This window comes from Lichenostomus cassidix, chromosome 10 (genome assembly GCF_008360975.1).
Source record: "Lichenostomus cassidix isolate B80296 chromosome 10, HeHo_3.0, whole genome shotgun sequence".
Taxonomy (NCBI): Eukaryota; Metazoa; Chordata; class Aves; order Passeriformes; family Meliphagidae; genus Lichenostomus; species Lichenostomus cassidix.
In genome coordinates, this window is record NC_139491.1 from 18,730,629 (window position 1) to 18,748,297 (window position 17,669).

General features: G+C 45.4%; 2 protein-coding genes across 2 annotated transcripts in view; one reads left to right on the plus strand and one right to left on the minus strand.

Moving 5' to 3' along the window:
- The window catches only part of NPTN (neuroplastin), a 36,664-nt gene extending 35,408 nt beyond the window's left edge, over nt 1-1,256 (plus strand). Inside the window, exon 8 of the mRNA XM_085071058.1 lies at nt 179-1,256. The gene's annotated coding sequence lies outside the window, so the exon portion shown is untranslated. The remainder of the gene's footprint in view (nt 1-178) is intronic.
- Nucleotides 886-16,702, minus strand: REC114 (REC114 meiotic recombination protein). Its single transcript, XM_085071059.1, has 6 exons — nt 16,463-16,702; nt 15,893-15,982; nt 6,467-6,550; nt 3,483-3,653; nt 2,725-2,793; nt 886-1,489 (listed from the first exon to the last, which is right to left on the minus strand). The coding sequence occupies exons 1-6, from the start codon at nt 16,631-16,633 to the stop codon at nt 1,328-1,330; spliced, it is 747 nt and encodes a 248-aa protein (XP_084927185.1). The 5' UTR covers nt 16,634-16,702; the 3' UTR covers nt 886-1,327.
- Between the last annotated feature and the right edge of the window lie 967 nt (nt 16,703-17,669).

The window sequence follows — 17,669 nt, forward strand, 5'->3', positions numbered from 1 at the left end:
GTGTGAGGACCTGCTTGCTAAAAACTAGCCCGAGCTGCCAAGCCCTCGGCTTCCCCGTTCAAAGGTGGAGCCGGGGCTGGCAGGAGCCGTGCCCCGCGGTGGGAGCGCGGGGATTGCAGGCTGCGGCGGCTCCCGCTGTTCACCATTGACTAGCACCTCTTTCTCGTTTCTTTTTTAGAGCTTTAAGTTTCTGAGAGACTGATGGCAATATGACCTGCTAAATTTAAGGGTTGGAACTCTTGGTTCTAGAACTCCAGTTCTGTCTGATTTCTTTTTTTTCTTTCCTTTCCAAGTGAGCAACAATATGACTGTCTAACGCATGCCTTATTTAGCCTCTCCTGCAAGGATGACCTAGCCAGATGAATTTTAATAATGCTTCCGTGTAGAAGGTGTAAACTCTTTTGGGCTTGATGTGCTGTGAATGTTGCTTTTTTTTTCTCCTTTCCTCTCTTTACACGAGCAGTAGCCAGGCGGGTTCACGCATGCGCTGTTTTTTACTTCCTGTAGCTGTTAAATTCGGCACCGCTCAAACCGCGCCGCTGCCATCTAGTGAGACTTCTTTTGTAAAGTACAGCAAAACTTAAAAGATATATACAGTATATATTTATATTTGGGGGAGGGGAAACCAGAAGTCGTTGTGGTTCATTTTGAAGCTGCTGATATTCATTCCTTACTGTATGGCTGGAAGGAGGGAGCGATGCCGGGCCGGCGCTCGCAGCAGGGACATTGAAATTTCCTTAAGGGCTTTAACCATGGAGCGCGAGGTGTCCTGTCGGGCGTCGGGGCTGGGTGGTGCCAGGGGCTGCTGGTGGTGGTGGGATGCAGTTGGAAACAAAAACAAACCTTCAGTTTATAAATATATATATATGATTGCTTTTTAAGTGATTTTTCTTTTTTTTTTTTTTTTTTTGTTAATTCATGTAAATTCTCAAATCCTTTTGCACTGATGTGTTCGACATATTCTTGTACATTCAATTCAGGCAAACTTTTATAATTTTCTTTTCCTTTTTTTTTGTTTTTTTTTGTTTAAATGATGAAATGTTAACAGCATGGTGATATTCTATGCAACTAGTTATTCCTCTTTAGTTTGACACTGTAATTTCTCATGATTTAAAGATTGTAGAAATAGACCTACCAGGGTTCTCATGATGTGCGTAACTGTAGCTGCATGAACTCGTGTTCTGTGTATTTGTTGAAGTGCAATGATGTATAAAAAGTGGATTCACCTGTTTTTAAAAATAAAACACCGACAAAAAGCCCCGTGGGCCTCGTTTTCCAACCTTTAATCACCGGAGCCGCATGCACCCCGTGGATGGCCAGGCACGCCTCACTCTTCTGCGAGTCTGTGCAGTTCCCTCTCCACGTCCTCCACGAAGGCTGGGAAGTGCTGGTCCAGGAGGCAGAGGCGGATGAGAGGCCCCAGCTCGCGGGCGCTCCAGGCTGGGAGCCGCGGCGCCAGGGGCAGCTCCGCCTGCCGCCGCAGCACCGACTGCCAAGGGAAACATCGGGCAGCTGGCACCGACCTCGGGCACGACCACACGGCCACAGCCCAGCCCTCCTCGGGGCTGGAGGAACAGGGAGCTGCCCTGCCTTTGATGCTCTTGGAATGCTGGGATTTCTCCATGGAGGTTTTGCTCCGATTGCAGGGTGGCTTTTACACAATGTCAAATTCCTCTGTAATTATTCAGACTAGAAATTTCACCTGGAAATGCCAATTTCCTGGAAACAGTGGCTTCCTGGTGGAGATCCACTCTGTAATCACTGTACCCTCTTTATGAGGTGTATACACTGCAACATGTGTTTTGTAGGGATAACCAAGGGTGCACTTCCAATCTCTTAATTGGGCTAAATGTCCTTTAGAAGTAAATGGTGGGGCTTTTTAGTGTTAAAATATCTTTTTCATCCCTGTTTAATCCTCTCTCCCAGCTTTCTCCCTTGGTGGTGGGAGAATTCTGGGCATCATGGCAGTGGGGTTGGAACGAGGTAAAATTTAAGGTCCTTTCCACCCCAACCTAGTCTGGGATTCTGTGCTCCCCCAGTGACTATGAAAGAAGGGTAAGAGAGAACCAAAAAAGCAACTGCACAAAACTAGAGAAGAGCAGAGTTCGCTCATCTGCTGCTGCACTGGCCCAGATTCCCAGTAAGGAGCAATACCTGACTTCCAGGTATTTACCCTGAACTGCTCAGTGAAGGTGTGCATTGAATGTGGGGATCCTCTGCTGTGGGTCAGGGTTGAGAAGGCTCCAGGGAGAGCTCAGAGCCCCTTCCAAGGCCTAAAGGGGCTCCAGGAGAGCTGGAGAGGGACCTGGGACAGGGGCCTGGAGGGACAGGACCAGAGAGAATGGCTTCTGAGTGCCAGAGGGCAGGGATAGGTGGGATATTCTGTGATTCCATGATTGATATTTTCAGACTACAGCTCTGAACTGGCCAAGTCTGTTTCTGCAGAGTCAAACCCGTGCCAGAGCCATTCATTTGGATGTTGCCTCTGGGTATTTCTTTGCTCTCAGTGTGTCATTTGTCCCTATTCAAATGGGGTGATTACACCACCAAACACCTTGTTTTGCAGCTTATTCCCTGGCTCCAGATCATTACACAGATCCAGTGTTTTGTTGTTGTAGATAATGGCATCCTGATGTTCAGAGAAGGCATTTCCCAGATGTTTATGGAGTCTGAGATAGCGCATTCTCAGTTACAGGATCTGAACAAGAGATGTTTATTTTTTACCTGTGCTAGCTGTGCCACAGATCTCCTTTCTCCAAGGCTTGTGCAGGAATCCGGGAGAGGCTCCTCTGGCTAGAAAATACCAAATGCAAATAAGGGCTCGTTACCAAGCAGAGTGTGGGTATGTGCAGGGAGGGAAGCAGTTCCATTTTTAGACCTGACAGAAGGGAATGTGCTCAGCTACCTTCTGCAGTAAAAAGGCATCTTTTTATGGAACCTGCACGCACATCTGCTCCAGTCTTTGAAAACGAAAGACATGACAGTTTAACTACAGGCCCCTTATTTCACGGTTAAATTGAAGTTATAAACTACTTCCTGGGGGTAACTTCAAAGATGCTGTGTATGGATGTTCACAGGAGCACACTGCTTCCTTCCCATGGATCTGAATACCCAAGACAGCATAGGCTGAGGAATAATCACCCTTGGAAATGCTGTCTGTCTTTGCCTTTCCCATTTTTACCTCAAATGTTTGTCTTGGAGAGGGGAAACATTCTGTTCCTGCCAAGATTGCTTTTAGTTGTGCCAGGTTAAGCTCAAATTAATGGGCAGCTGTAGCAGTTCCTATCAGAGCAAACCAGGAGCAGGTAAACACAGAAAGGAGCACCGATCTGGGGTTAACCATGTGGCTCTGATAATTTTTTACCCTGGATAAGCCATTCTCCAGCCCCTAGTTCACGTAGACAGTTTCACAGCTGTAAGAAACGTGTCACGTCCAACTGTAACACTCCGAGCTGACTGTCAGTGTGTGTGCTGTTACTCACTCCGTGCTCGGTTTCCATGCCCTGGGTGTCCTGGCTCAGCTGCTGGCTCTGCTCCTCAGCTCCCTGCACCGGGACGTACTCGCTGAGTTTCTGAACACAGCTGCAGCAGTGCTCCTGCATCTCCTCCCTGGAGTTCCCTCCAAACTGCACACGGAACATGCGGCACTCGTTCTGCTCAAAAACGGGGAAATCAAATTAACTGCAAACCTCCTCAAATGACTTGGATTTAATTAAATCCCTAGTTGTTAAAATTGGGAAGGCAATAGATTCTTGGATCATTGCACCAATTTAAAAACAAACAAGTTTTCCCTGCTGTATTTTCATTTCTCCCAGCAGCTTTAACCAGAAGACTGTGATTCTCAATTTGAAAATCAGGTAAAAATATTCAAGAAAATGGTCGTTGATGCAGGACCACCTGTTACTAATTCAAGGGTTAGCCAAGTGGACAAACCTTGCCAGGACTCAGTTTTTACACTTAGCAGGAAAATTAATTTTTATTGTTGCTGGAAGTAGTATACTGTAAGGGTGTGCCAGCTCTGCACAGTTATTTGTGACAAAAAATTGACACTAAAGTAAACAGAAGTTAACTCTGGATCTGAACTTGGAGTACTGGGAATGGCATGTTCCACTTAGGATTTCCTAGTGCATCAAATCCAACCCTTCCTGGTCTGCTAAACATGTGTTAGCTAAACCAACACATTCAGTTTGACTCTCACCTGGATGTTCCTTGAACAGAAGCCAGCATGTTGATCAGGCATGGAGGAAATTCAAATGCATTGCTTTAAATAGTGAAATACTACTAAAAGCTGTTAAAAACCCCCAGATAGCTCTGGCCACCCAGAATACGTTGTTGGGCTGTACTACAACAGATATTTTTAATCAGTGCACCAGGCCCAGAAGCTGCCCTGAAGTGGGGATGGGAGTGTCTGTGGTGTGTGATAAGCTTGGCCTAAGCACCCTGAGCTGATGTAAGGGAGGTGCGTACTCAATGTGTAGAGAGTGAATTAATGGTACTTTCTGTTTGATCTTGAAATTTCAAATTTAAAACACTTCAAGTTCTAGAAAAGCAGCAACTTCTCCTTGGGCCAGGCTGGCTTATTTAGGTCTTCATCTTCCTGAGGTTCCCACATCAAAGCCATTTCCAATGCCCATTTTTAATTCCACGCTGCCAGCACGAGTGCGAGGACACCTCTCACTTTAAAGCTCCTGTCTCAGAGATAAGCCAGCTCCTCCTGACAGCCCCTGTGTTTACATGCCTGGGACTTGAAGAAGTTGGAATCACACAAAATGATTTTTAGGGCAGGGTAAGCACAAAAGCTTGTCTCGGTGCCTTTTAAAGGGAATAATGTCAAACTGATGTGAAGCGTAGCACTCATTTGCCAGTGTCCAGTTGGATTTCTCCTCATTAATTAAGGAACTGGGGCAGCCTCACAGACCCAAGCACTGAGCTGTGGCATGTCAGACAGGTGAGTTCTCATTTCAGTGACAGAAAGGCAACCTGGCTGGGTTATTTTGGAGACTTTCAAAGACCACTTGCTTGTTTAGAGCCCCAAACCAATTTTGAGGCTGAGCTATTTGGATTCCCTCGGGTTTCTCACAAGGACTGTTAAATACTCCAGATTGCAGTTTATAAACAACAGTGGACTTCGCAAATTAAACATTTTTCCTTTGTGGTAAGAGAGCTGTGATATGTCAAGGTTTATAGCATAAACTGAGTGCTGGGCAGTGACACAACCATCCAAGAGCTGAAGTATTAAAGATCCCTCAGGTCACGGAATCATTAAATTTGCACCTCTTCCATGCTGGGTGGGGGGCTGAGCTCAAGGAAAACAATGAGGGAAAATGATTTATTGCAAAAATATTAAAAACATCTTGCTGCTGTTGATAATTTTGAAACTCATTCGGCTAGCTAAGAGTCCACAGTGCCCTATTGAAGCCATATTTGGAGTGATAAGTTCCACTATAAATGCAGTATTAATGACTTAACAAAAAACAAGGAGTACAAGATAAACCACAAATTCATCATTAAGATGAGCACTGAAGCTACATTCACTGCCAGGATAGAAATCAGTGAAACGGCGTGGCAGAACCACTGCAGTGCCACTAAATGCAGTTGAAGTTGTGTGAATTTGTGGTAAGTAAACATTGAGATGCACCAAATTAATCTCAGCCTCTGTTAATATTCCTCCTTTCCTGCACTGCCCCTCAGAGCTTTGCTCAAGCCTGGGAGTGAGTGGGATGTTGGTTTTGTGTTGCTGGTGAGGAGCAGCAGAATCCCTTGATGCTGCACTGGGGGACTGGCTCTGGTAACTGGGAAGGGAACAACCTGCTGGTTCATCAGAACTAATTCCTGCCCCAGCTGGCTCCAGGTTTTCTAACGAGCTGACAAAAAGTAGAGTGCAGAGGTGCTTTGGGTTCAGGCATAACCCATGAATTTAAACCAGGAAGATACAGTGTATCAGAGTGCATCCAAGAACCAAAAACCTGGGATTTTTTCATGAACTGGTAAGAAAGTGCTGTTTTGATTACTTAAAGGCAAACCAACTGCTTTTCAGCAGAAACTTATGTCTTTCATTCCTTGAGTACCAAATGCATTAACCCCCAGCCTGCTGCTGCAGTGCCAGGGGCCACAACATGGCTCAGTAATTGCTGGGTTAGTTTGTTTGCTGAAGTGCAGTCTGGTTCACAGGTAACATGGAAGAGATTCGCTTCATCTTTTTAATTGTTAGCTATGGCAGATAGATGGTGAAGTAAAACTAGTCTGGCTGTTCTAGCTGCTAGCTCTGGGAGCAGTCTAAAAACTGAGTTATTAGCAGTTACAAAAGACATCAAGATTATTCAATCCATTCTTCTTTAGTATCTAGAGAAAAAAAAATCGAATTTACATAGATAATTTACAACATCTAGTTTAATTTCGCCAATATGAAGGGATTTTCTCCATATCTATGTTGGATATTAGGAATGTTCCAAGCAGCTCAGCTCACCTTGGCCTGTGCCTGGAGCAGCAGGCACTCTGCTCTCCTCACTATCTTCAGCCACTTGTGGGAATCAATCAGGGAAAAGCCTTCCTGAAAGAAAGCACGACACAAACCAGTGGCACAGCAAACAGCAACACCCAGGAGCACATGCTTAAATTCTGTGATGTAATTAAAGCCCTAATGAAGATCAGTCACTGCGGTGTGCAGTTTTTGTAGCTGTCAAACAGCTGCCACTATGGAATTTTTACCACTCTAGGGAATAAATCAGTAGCTCCAGTAATACCACTGCATCAAGGTATGTTCTAATTTCCATCCCTAGCCACATTTGTATTTGTGCATGCTGTGAACATCCCTAGAATCCAGAACAAAGCAGCTGCACTTGGAGGTCTGAGTGCTGAAGTTGCCGGGGAGGGCAGCAGAGGGCAGGCGAATCCGGGGAATGGCACAGCCCTGCTTTATCCAAGGCCCAGGGAGGCCTTGGCTCCAGGTGGCACTCAGGGAAACGAGCAGCAGCTTTGGTAATTGGGTAAAGATGTTTTTATACTGCAGTTGCATCACTGTCAGCCTCGTCAAACTCGACAGACTGCTCAGCCTCCTGTAAAAACACCCCAGGAAGGGGAAAACATCACGAAACAACTGCAAGGCAACGGACTGTGTCTCCCCAGGCACTCTGAGCTGTTACTTAGCAAAGTCCAAGGGAAAAAACCCAAAAAATTACCAAATTTCAGGGTAAGAAGGAAATCAGGTACTTGTTTTACCTGAGCTCACAGTGCTGTCAATGCCCATGGCTTGGGCCCAGGCTGCTTTGCAAGTGATCCTAAGGGTCAAACCCCACAAGTCAAGTCCATCCTGGAGGGCCAGCAGTGTTTGCCACAGTCACCATCCATCTTAGGTGGGTCCAGGCTGGAAAACCATTCTGTTTGTGTACAGGGATCACCTCAGTGGCTCCGCTCCTTTCCTGTGCTGGCACTGGCTTTACAGTCTCATGCAGCAACTGCATGTAGATTTTTGACTGAACTTTCACAGAGGAATCTCTAAATAAAGCTGTGAAGAGTTGAACCAAAGGCAGACTGGATCGCAGACATCTGCTACGACAGACTCCAGAAGTCAACCAGCAGGTAAGTACTATTCCCAAAAGATCTGGTGTCATAGGGAGAAAACGATTTCCCTGTGCACTGTAAAAGTGCTGACAGCAGGTAAGAGGGGCCAGGGCCAGTCCTTGCAGTGTGTCTGTCTGCACTGAGTGCACTCCAGAAGTGCCCTAATGTAGAACTTGTGAGGTGAGAAAGGCCTCAGGGTGAAAACAGGGAGATCTCACGGTGGATGGGACATCAAGGTGGAACTAAGGCCCAAAATGCTGTCAGTGGAGCAATTCTAAACTATTCCTTCACCAGGCCACTTTAACTTGTGCCCACTTGTGCTTGTTCTGTTCAAGTAGTTTCTGTTTTGGAGACACACCAACTGTTTATTTAAATATAGCTCTTCCCATATTCAGTATGGTTTTACAGTGTTTTGCCTTTCAACTGGACATGAAGGTTGGACAAGTTCTGTCTCCTTAAAATAACTGTTTTCAAAGAAATCATAAAAGGCAGTCACTGTTTAACTTTCCTACCAACTATTTTATTGATGTTTCCCAGGTTGTTCTTTTATATGTCCTGTTTCTGAGATAAAACAAGTGGGAAAAACCAGCATTTGGAATTTTTATTTATGTACTCCTGATTATCCAACTCCAACCCCAGAATCTGATTTAACTGAAATTTAACAACTTTATTTTAAAAATCATTGTCCCTGTATTCAGAGTCACTGGTTTGGGTCAGAAGCGACCTTAAAGCTCATTCCACCCCCTGCCATGGGCAGGGACACCTTCCACTGTCCCAGGGTGCTCCAAGCCCCATCCAGCCTGGCCTTGCCCATTTCCAGGGCTGGGGCAGTGCATCTGAAGTCAGGTGAATGAATTCAGACCAACAAGAAGGGAGAGCACAATAAATGCATCCCTTGAGTCACGCTTGAAGCCAGGAGGATCTTTGCCAACGCCCAGGAGCAGGGTGTGGGGCAGAGCCTGGGAAGTGCAAGGCAAAATATCGAGATTGCAGTCCATTTGTGCCTTTCAGGGATGATGAATTGACTCTCGCCGTGCTCTGGACACGGGCAGTGACATAGAAAAAAGCAGCATTCCCTCTGGAGTGGTGCTGCCACCACGCTGCCAGAGGAGGGAACAGAGCAGCTGGTTCCTGTTCCCTTGAGCAGGCAGCATCCATCGTGCTTCAGTCAGAGCTGGGCAGGGGCAAAGCCAGATGGCAGTGTAAGATTAGCCAGAATATCCCCAAAAGGCAGCCTCGAACGGGGCACGGACACAAGAGCTCACACATTCACCATGTGGAGAGAGGAATGGCAGCACTTTCCTAAGTTTGGTCAGGCACATACTCATGTTGTTCTCCACCACTATGCTTGTAACAGAAGTGGGGTAAAGCAAAACTGTTTCCTACATCTGTGACCAAAATCTAAGTTTCTCAGAGGAGGACTGAGTGGAATTAAGCTGAAGCAGAAAACAAAGCAAGATGTTTCCCAAATGTTTTGGAAGCAGGCAAGATGTGACCACAGCTGCCACAAGGCAGAAGCCAAAATGCTGATCCAGCCTCCCAGTCCAGCTCTGACTGGGAAATACTTTTGTTCTGACTTCACATTTCAACATTCAGAAACCTGCTGTGTAATGAGGGCTGTGAGCTGTGCTGGAAGGTACTGTGTGTGATTTATGAATATTTTTTATTGTATCATCTAGAAACCCTGGGGTGCTAAACAACACAGGAACAGATTATCTGTTTTTTTTAGACTGCAGCCTAAGTTCATATTTGTCTGAACTAAATATGACTCTACATCTAAGAAATGTTATTTGTGTAGCAGTTCAGTTATGCTGGCTTGCTTCAGTTTGGATTTGCTGATGCACAAGCCAGATGTTTTCAAACAAAACTATGCATAAACAATAACTTAGGAGGAAAAGGTTTGGGTTTTATTTGGTCACAAACATGAGCTAGTCTGCCCTTAAATTACAACCAGAAAACAAACTAAACCCCACAATGCTACATAGAGACCCATTCTCCAGTCTAGGCTGCCAATTGCAACAGGCCCATGAAATGCAAATGCCTCAGTTTGTTCTGCAAGTTCACAGTTTGAAGGAATGCATGCATTGTATCATGTTATGGATTAAGGACTGAGCTGGGTATCCCACAGCCTGGGAATGTGCATTTGCAGGAAAGGATGAGGGCAGCTTGAGATGGAAGTTTTATTGTATGAATTAACAGTGCACAGCTGCCAGGTGCTGGCTGGGAACTCAGGCAAGATGGCAGAAGAGAAAAGCTACAGGCCTCAGACAGCATCCTTCTTGCACCACTGTGACACAGGCTGGGCACGATTCCCTGGAAAACAGAGCAATCTACTTCCAAAGTTCCCCAGGAGGCACCTGAGACAGCTCTTAACCCCTTCCTTTCCCAAGGTAAGGTACTACTACACAAGTGGGGAGCAAACCTCGCACAGCTCCACTCACAGGGCCCTGGCAAGGCCAAAGGAGGCATTTGGGAAAGCACTTTTGTGGGAAGGGTTGGACGCTGCACTGCTCTGAGCACCCCCTCCAGCTCCTGCAGTGCCCACAGAACCTCCAGGGATGGGTTAAATAACCTGCCACCCTTCCCACACAGACAGGGGCACTGCCCACCTGCTGTGCCACCCTAGCAGAGCCCCACACCCTGGGGACAGAAGTTCTGTCAGCAATCTTTTCCCAAGTAATTATTCACTACCTGGGTTTACAGTGTGTGGTATGTTAAGCTCAAATACCAACATTTTTGACCTGTGGTATTCTGGGTATTATTCCAATTTAACATTTATACTGAGGAACACCTTGCTTATTCTTGAAAGTGCCTAATTTGGTACCACAGCAATGGTAATGTTATTTCCAGGTGTCTCCACACTGTGGTTCTGATCAAAACAAAACCAAGATACTGGAGTTGCAAGGACCATTATTAACCATTGTCTCAAGAGACAGGAAAAATAACAATGTGTGAGCAGGCAGTCTGAAGAAGCTTATAATTATGTTCAAGCATTACAGAACGTTAAAGAACAGGCAAAACTGAGATGCTCTCAGAAAACAAAACTGGACGTGGTGTTTACAGGTAAGTGGTGATCACTTCAATTAGGACTTAATTATTAGCAGGTTATTATAATTAAAACTGCACATACCAGAAACATGACATAAAAATCCTAAATCAAACGGTTGCTTATATTTGAAAAATAGCAATTTTTAACTCCTTGCCTTCCCAAAAGGGAAATGTGAGTTGCTGTTTTTACACTTTTTTCTTAGAATAAGTAGTTTTCTATTTAAAAAGTAAAAATTCATCATTACTGACTGTAGAATAAAGTTGTGAAAATGAAACTTCAACATGATTTCACTGCAGCCTTCATTACTACCTTGTAACACACCTGGAAGTAGAAATTTTCGTCACTTGTGTCATTTTCCATTATCTAAGTCAGACCAGATCCATTAGGTTTGATTTCTGCAGTATGAGCTGAGCTGTCTCAAAAACTGAGTCAAGAGGAGAACATGACCAGAAATAAAATACTCCTCAAGCAAGACAAGAGTGAGGGAAGCACAAAGTTGTCCCTGCAAACATTTCCAACCCTAACAATCACGGCAGACAGCCAGGAGGTAAGGCATAAAAGGATGTTAAGCTCTGCGTTATCCTTTTTCTACCCTCAATCTCTTAGCCCCTCAAATCTTGCTGCTAAGCCTGTTGGATTGTGGCAGAGAACACGCGAGGGCTGAACTCATTAAGCAGAGTGCTCCATGTGTGCACAGGCAGGAAGCTGAGGGAAGGAGGAAATACCTGAGGGGACTTGGCAACCAAAGGATGGCTTTGGCCAAAGTGCAAATGTTGGGTGCAGTAGAGGTTTTTAGATGGGTGCAGACCACAGCCCACTGAAAGAAGAGGTAAGCCCCTACCTCAGGTCAAAGCTTGATACGTCAGAGTGACAACCTGAATTGGTTTGGGGTTTTTTCCTACACTTCAGAACAGTGACACAGAGAGGGGAATGGGATGCTCAGGGATTAGTGGCTAAAGCTCTTCAGGGCATCCCATTAATCTCTCTTTTCATTCCCAATACAAACTACATACTTCCCTAGATCAATACCATAAATTAAACTCTCACTTTAGGCTAAATACACTTCATTAATAGACATCACTAATCTTAAAAAAATATTTTAAGGGGTGGGTTTAGGAGAATTGGGACAAGAGAAAAGGAAAGAGCAGAAGCCCTTGACATGAAACATAAATGGGAAAGCTGATGCAGAAGGATATGCAACTTGTCCAAAACAATCATATCAACAGCACATGTTGAAAAAAACAAATTGAGATTTTTGAACTGCGATTGTGGTACTAAGTAAGTCAACAAAACCTTAATAAAAGAACAACCTTCTGTAGCTCTGCAGTGTTCTACCACAAAGCAGCATTAGCAACCTGCTCACTCCCCAGGTTTCTGTCAGGAGCCCTCAGTTATTGCACAGGGACTGTCTCTGCCCAAGGCACTGCTGTGAATCTCATCTCCAAAATGTGGTGCCTGAGTTTCAGGCACTGCAAAGAGAGCATCAGGAACATGAGAATGCCTGCTGAATGCTTGCCTAATTAATGAGTTAGAATCTACTGTACCCTAAGCACTGGTAGCTTATTACAAGTCATGAGGGGACCAGGAGGGCACTAAGGACATCTAGTCTACACTTCAAAAGATCAGGTCGCAAATCAATTATTCTGGATTAATTTTATCCTATTAAGTAATTCCTCTTCACAATTTCGACTTGTTTAATTTGTAGGATATTACAAATTCTAGCACCAGAAATAATTGCACTGAATAAAACACCAAAATATAATTTCCATGATGGGTTGCTACAGAGAGGAAAGGAAATAAGAGTTGTGGTAAATGGAACATGATGTATCTTGAGTATGGCCAGAAATTAACAGAGATGCTGTTGAGATATTCCTGTAAAATTCCACTGACTACAGAATGCAAGAATGAGGTTTTTCTACCATCAAATATGCAGTCTGTTAGGCAACACTGCAGCAAAAGCAGGTCCTAAAAATACATTATGTAATTTAATTCCAAATGAAGAATTTGGTTTAAAGAAAATAAAACAAAACAAATCAAAACATCTTTTAATTTGCATTATGCATCAGGGATTTTTATGTTTCATGCTCTGAAGTCCCATTTACCCTCCTCTTCATTCCATTACACAAGGAATAGATTGTATTTTGAAAGGAAAACAGTTGTTTCTGTATTTATTAAAAAAAATAAAGCAGTTGTTAGGATATGTGAATATTTTATTGCTGTTTTATAAATATTGTTCTTAGAAACGGATCATAAAAGAGCCAGTGGACTCTAAATAACTACCATTCTTTAAGGAAAAGGTTTCTTAACTCTCCTGCTTAAAGAATATTAAAAGGACTAAGAGAATACATAAGCACACCCATCACAGAGAGAGTATTTTGATAACAAGCAGAAACACCTGAGTATAACTTCTACTGTGGAAGATAATCCAGACATCAATGAAATTGAAGTTTTCTTTTCTACACAACTCTTTCAGTTTTGTGCAAATGTTCACAGGTCAGAAAAAAATCCTTTCATTATTTGTTGATGAAAATGTTACAAAAATACAAGTTCTGCCTGTTGAGAAGGAAATGGTGTCCCTGTGACACAGATCTCGTGCCTCACCCTGTCACTGTGCAGAGGTACAAAGATACAATAATTGTTATCCAGTTCCCTCAAACCCAGGAGCCTGGAGCACATCAAAAGGGCTGAAAGGTAGGGATTAAGAGACAGATCAAAAGACAAGACATCAACAACTTAAAGGATGCAGTTCCAACACAGCACTAAACAGTTCTGTGAGTACATCACAGGGAATTTCAATGCACATAAGGCAGCACACAGGTGTGGGAGGACACCTTGGCAATCCAAAGGACACGGCCCAGCCCAGGCCAGCAAGAGGAAAAGAGAGCACAAGTAAAATCACGCCAACACTTGCAGCATTCCATCAAAGTTGATCCATTCCCTCTGGAGCAGTAGTGGTGCATTATCCCCTCTGACAGAATGTCCATGATAATGGACCCCCAGTGAGTGGATTTGGTGTGTGACAGGCTCCAAGCACAGTCTGTACTTAGGCGTGCAAAGCCTGGTTAAATATTGTGACAGGTTTGTGACAGCACTGACAGCTGGGGACTGGAGGGAGATGGTACGACAGAGATTAACCATTTCTGATGATTTCTGCAGCAAAACCACAGCCTGAGCAGCACTGCAAGCTGGTTTATTGCTGTAGGGCATCTCAGGAAGGAGTCTGCAAGATGCCCCACCCTCAAGAACAGGCTGCAGGGAGCTCTGAGCACCCTGGGACAGTGGAAGTTGTCCCTGCCCATGGCAGGGGGTGGCACTGGATGGGCTTTGAGGTCCCTTCCAACCCAAACCACTCAGTGAGTCTATGAAAACAAGCAGACTGGATATTTGGTGGATTTTTCAGCCACTCAGGTTTGTTTCAGAGGACAAGGGGGAGGATTGCAGCTGGCCCAATCTCAGAAACACATGCAGTCCCAACTCACAGCAGTGCTGCTCCCCCCAGTTCAGCCCTGCACAGAACACTCCTGCACCACCACCCCAACACACCTGCTCAAAGACCTGCACCAAGGCAATCAACAGCTTGTCAAATCAACTTTGTGTAACAACTTTTCTCTAAATGTTAGTGTGTCAACTTTAAGGTTGCCACAGAAGCATTGCCAAAATAAATGTTTAAATAAATGTTAAAAAAAAAAGAAAAAAAAAGAACTTTTTTTTTTCTTTTGAACTCTCAGTACCATATTGTGTTCACATCTACCAAGCATGTCTGTTCCACCTCTCCTGCACTATGTGATAGCTATTGCAGTATCTCAGTGTCTCCTAGAAGCTGGAACAGACCTGATGGATCCCAGAAATTCCTCATCTGGCATTTCATGCAAAACAGCTGCCTGAAAGCTTCACTAGCCACTAAACACAAGAGCTGCAAGAAAATGCTTTTCTCAGCCAAGTTTGTAGAAAGCTTTTCTGATCCCTCATCCTTTCCAACAGCACACTTTTATCTGCCCTGCTACTTGCCAGATTCAGTCTTTGCCAGGCGAGTCTTTGAAGGGCTGCAGCTTTGGGTTGTGCCTGTTTTGCACTTTAGTTAGTTATTAAAAGTTTCAGTTAGCTTTTATATGGTTATTTCAAGGCCTTTTAGAGTCATGTAAGTTAGTGGTCACAAACAGACACAGCCACTGGGAACAGGAGCATCCTGCATCGTTCCAAGCAGAATTTGGTAAGGGAGGGCAGCAAGTATAATTTCTATTTCCATTTTCAATTCTTCATTCTTTTTTTCTTATTCAATACAACTATTCAATACCAAATATGAGCTGAGGGCCATCCACAGTAACAGCTCTCTGTTAGCTCATGGATTAACTGTTCGATATTCCTAACACACTCAGGCTAAAAAACTCAAGGGTATCCTTGGTTCTCCCCTATACTTAAATTTCTGTAAGTTTGAGAGCCTTTAAGAGGCACAGTAAAAACCAATTTATAAGCTTATACATATTTAAAGCTGCAATGTAGTCTCTTACACATTCTGTATTAAAAAAGCTTTGTTATCTTCCTACTGCAGCATCTTCCAGTTGTTTGTAATACCTTTCTAGCATATTTATCAGCCAGTTCCTATTCGTTATCACCCCTGAGTACTGGTGATCTGCACTGAACACACTTAATTCCACCTTCCAGCAAGGTCTTCCATGTCATATGAGCATCAAACCCTCTCCTTCTAGATAGGATTTGCCTTTTAAAATCTTTGGTGTGATTGTGAAATTCTTACTCTAGCAGATGGTTATGCTTCAGCAAGGGCAGGCTACAGGAAAACTAGTTGACTGGTTTGGGGTTTCTTTTTTGTCTCCAAGGGTGTATGTTGTATGTTACATCTCATTATCCAACACAGAAATCTCAAACCCTTTGATAAACCAAACTGTCAAACCAAAAGAAGCAAGAAGGTCATTGGCAAGAAATCAGCCAGATCATACAGCAAATTACAGTTTTAGCTATTTCCAAACAGGATATCTATTTTCTTAGTCAGAAGAATAATGAAAAAACCCCAAATATTTTTCAACATCAGCAGCATTACCTCTTAATCTAGATTTTTAGAAGCACAGAAGAAACGCTGATCCTCAGTATGAAATAATGCATTATTCTGATAAATGTGAAGGGAAAGCAGCACTTGAGAATTACCACGAGCAAAACAGAACTGACAATTCCCACTCAGTGTGAGAGAAGATGAAACTGGGAAAGGAAACGAAGTTAATACTGAGGGTAACATGAAGGAAAAATGTTCTTTACACACAACAAACTTACCAGCACTGTTCGCCCTTGGGAAATAAAGAAATGGCCAGACACCACAATGGTGAGGACAAGAGGGCCTGATTCTCCGTTCGATTCAAACACCTTTAAAAAGACAGACAAAGGAAAATCTGGCCCTGTAAGCACAGAATCTACAATTCCCATTTCCAGTGCCAAATAAAAGGTTTCAAAGGTCGCTGTGAGAAGCTGGGTGTGTAATTCACATCTCAGCAATGCAACTTGCCCTCCACTCCCACAGACAGGAGGCATATTAAATGATTTTTTTCACTAATTATACTTCCATACAGATTTAACTACTTTGAACAACCCTCTGGATACTTCCAACTTGATCTCTAGATTTTAACACCACAGGTCACTGCTAAACGAAGGAATAAACAAAAAAAAGTGGGCCACTAACTCTGATGTGGTGTCATTAATAATTCATGAAGCAAAAATCTCTCCCGATTCTTGCTTTAGCTCTGGACTTGCAAAAAGACACCTGAAAGGCCTCCTTTATTCGTGTTTGCCTCACAGCAGAGCCAGTTACCCCACACCGCCCCGCCACCCTCCCCGCGCCGCCGGCACCTTCCAAGAGGTGTTTTGCCCCACATCGTCACCGTCCTTCGGGGGGAGGAAGCGACCGTAGCGCTTCAAGGGCCACGTTGTGGCGCTGCCGAGGAGCGAGGCGTCGCCGGCGCTGCTCGGCGCTGAGCCCGGCCCGGGCTGGGAGCCGCGAAAGGTGCCGGCCGCCGCCATCCCGCGCTGAGGGGGCTGAGGGACTGCAGCGCTGAGAGCTCTGAGGGCTGTGAGGGGGCTGAGGGCTCTGAGGAGGCTGACGGCTCTGAGGAGCACTGAAGGCTCTGAGGGGGCTGAAGGCTCTGAGAGGGCTATGAAGAGGCTGAGGGCTCTGAGGAGCACTGAAGGCTCTGAGGGGGCTGAAGGCTCTGAGAGGGCTATGAAGAGGCTGAGGGCTCTGAGGAGCACTGAAGGCTCTGAGGGGGCTGAAGGCTCTGAGAGGGCTATGAAGAGGCTGAGGGCTCTGAGGAGCACTGAAGGCTCTGAGGGGGCTGAAGGCTCTGAGAGGGCTATGAAGAGGCTGAGGGCTCTGAGGAGGACTGAAGGCTCTGAGGGGGCTGAAGGCTCTGAGGGCTATGAAGAGGCTGAGGGCTCTGAGGAGGACTGAAGGCTCTGAGGGGGCTGAAGGCTCTGAGGGCTATGAAGAGGCTGAGGGCCCTGAAGGGGCTGAAGGCTCTGAAGGGGCTGAGGAGGGCTGAGGGGGCAGCGGCGGGCAGCGCGCGGGAGCTGGGCGGGAAGCAGCAGCCAATAGGAAGGCGGACAGGGCGAGTGGCGGGAATTGTTCGCCAATCAGCGCGAGGCGGGCCGGGCTCGCGCCGCTCCTCCTGTGGCCACCCGACTGCCGGAGCTGAGGTGGCTTCGTTCGCCTCAGCGGTGTCGCGGGCAGCTCCTGCCTGCTTCCTCTCCTTCTCTTTGCTTTTCTTCTTTTTCCTGTCCCGCTCCAAGGGCAGTGTGGCTACAGCCTCCTGCTTCTCCCAGGCAAGGACGGGCCATGCTGATGTTTCGGGCCTGCCCGCCGGCGCCGAGGGGAGAGCGGAGCCATGTTGTGGCGTGTGAGGGAGCGCGGCTGAGGCTGCGCAGCGAGCAGGAGGGGCAAGAAGTGGAGCTGCCGCGGGCTGTCGCTGCTTTCCGTGACATGCCTGATGAACCCGGCCACGATGTCAGCACACTCAGTTGAAACGCAAGATCTGTAAAAACAATGTACTACAGCGTTTCA

Excerpts from the sequence above, each read along its gene's own strand:
- REC114 (XM_085071059.1), bottom strand. The coding sequence starts at position 16,633 with ATGGCGGCGGCCGGCACCTTTCGCGGCTCCCAGCCCGGGCCGGGCTCA. Across the intron at positions 3,654-6,466 it reads TGCTCCAGGCACAGGCCAAG|AACGAGTGCCGCATGTTCCG; the intron begins GTGAGCTGAGCT and ends GTTTTTGAGCAG. Across the intron at positions 2,794-3,482 it reads GCATGGAAACCGAGCACGGA|CCAGAGGAGCCTCTCCCGGA; the intron begins GTGAGTAACAGC and ends GGTATTTTCTAG.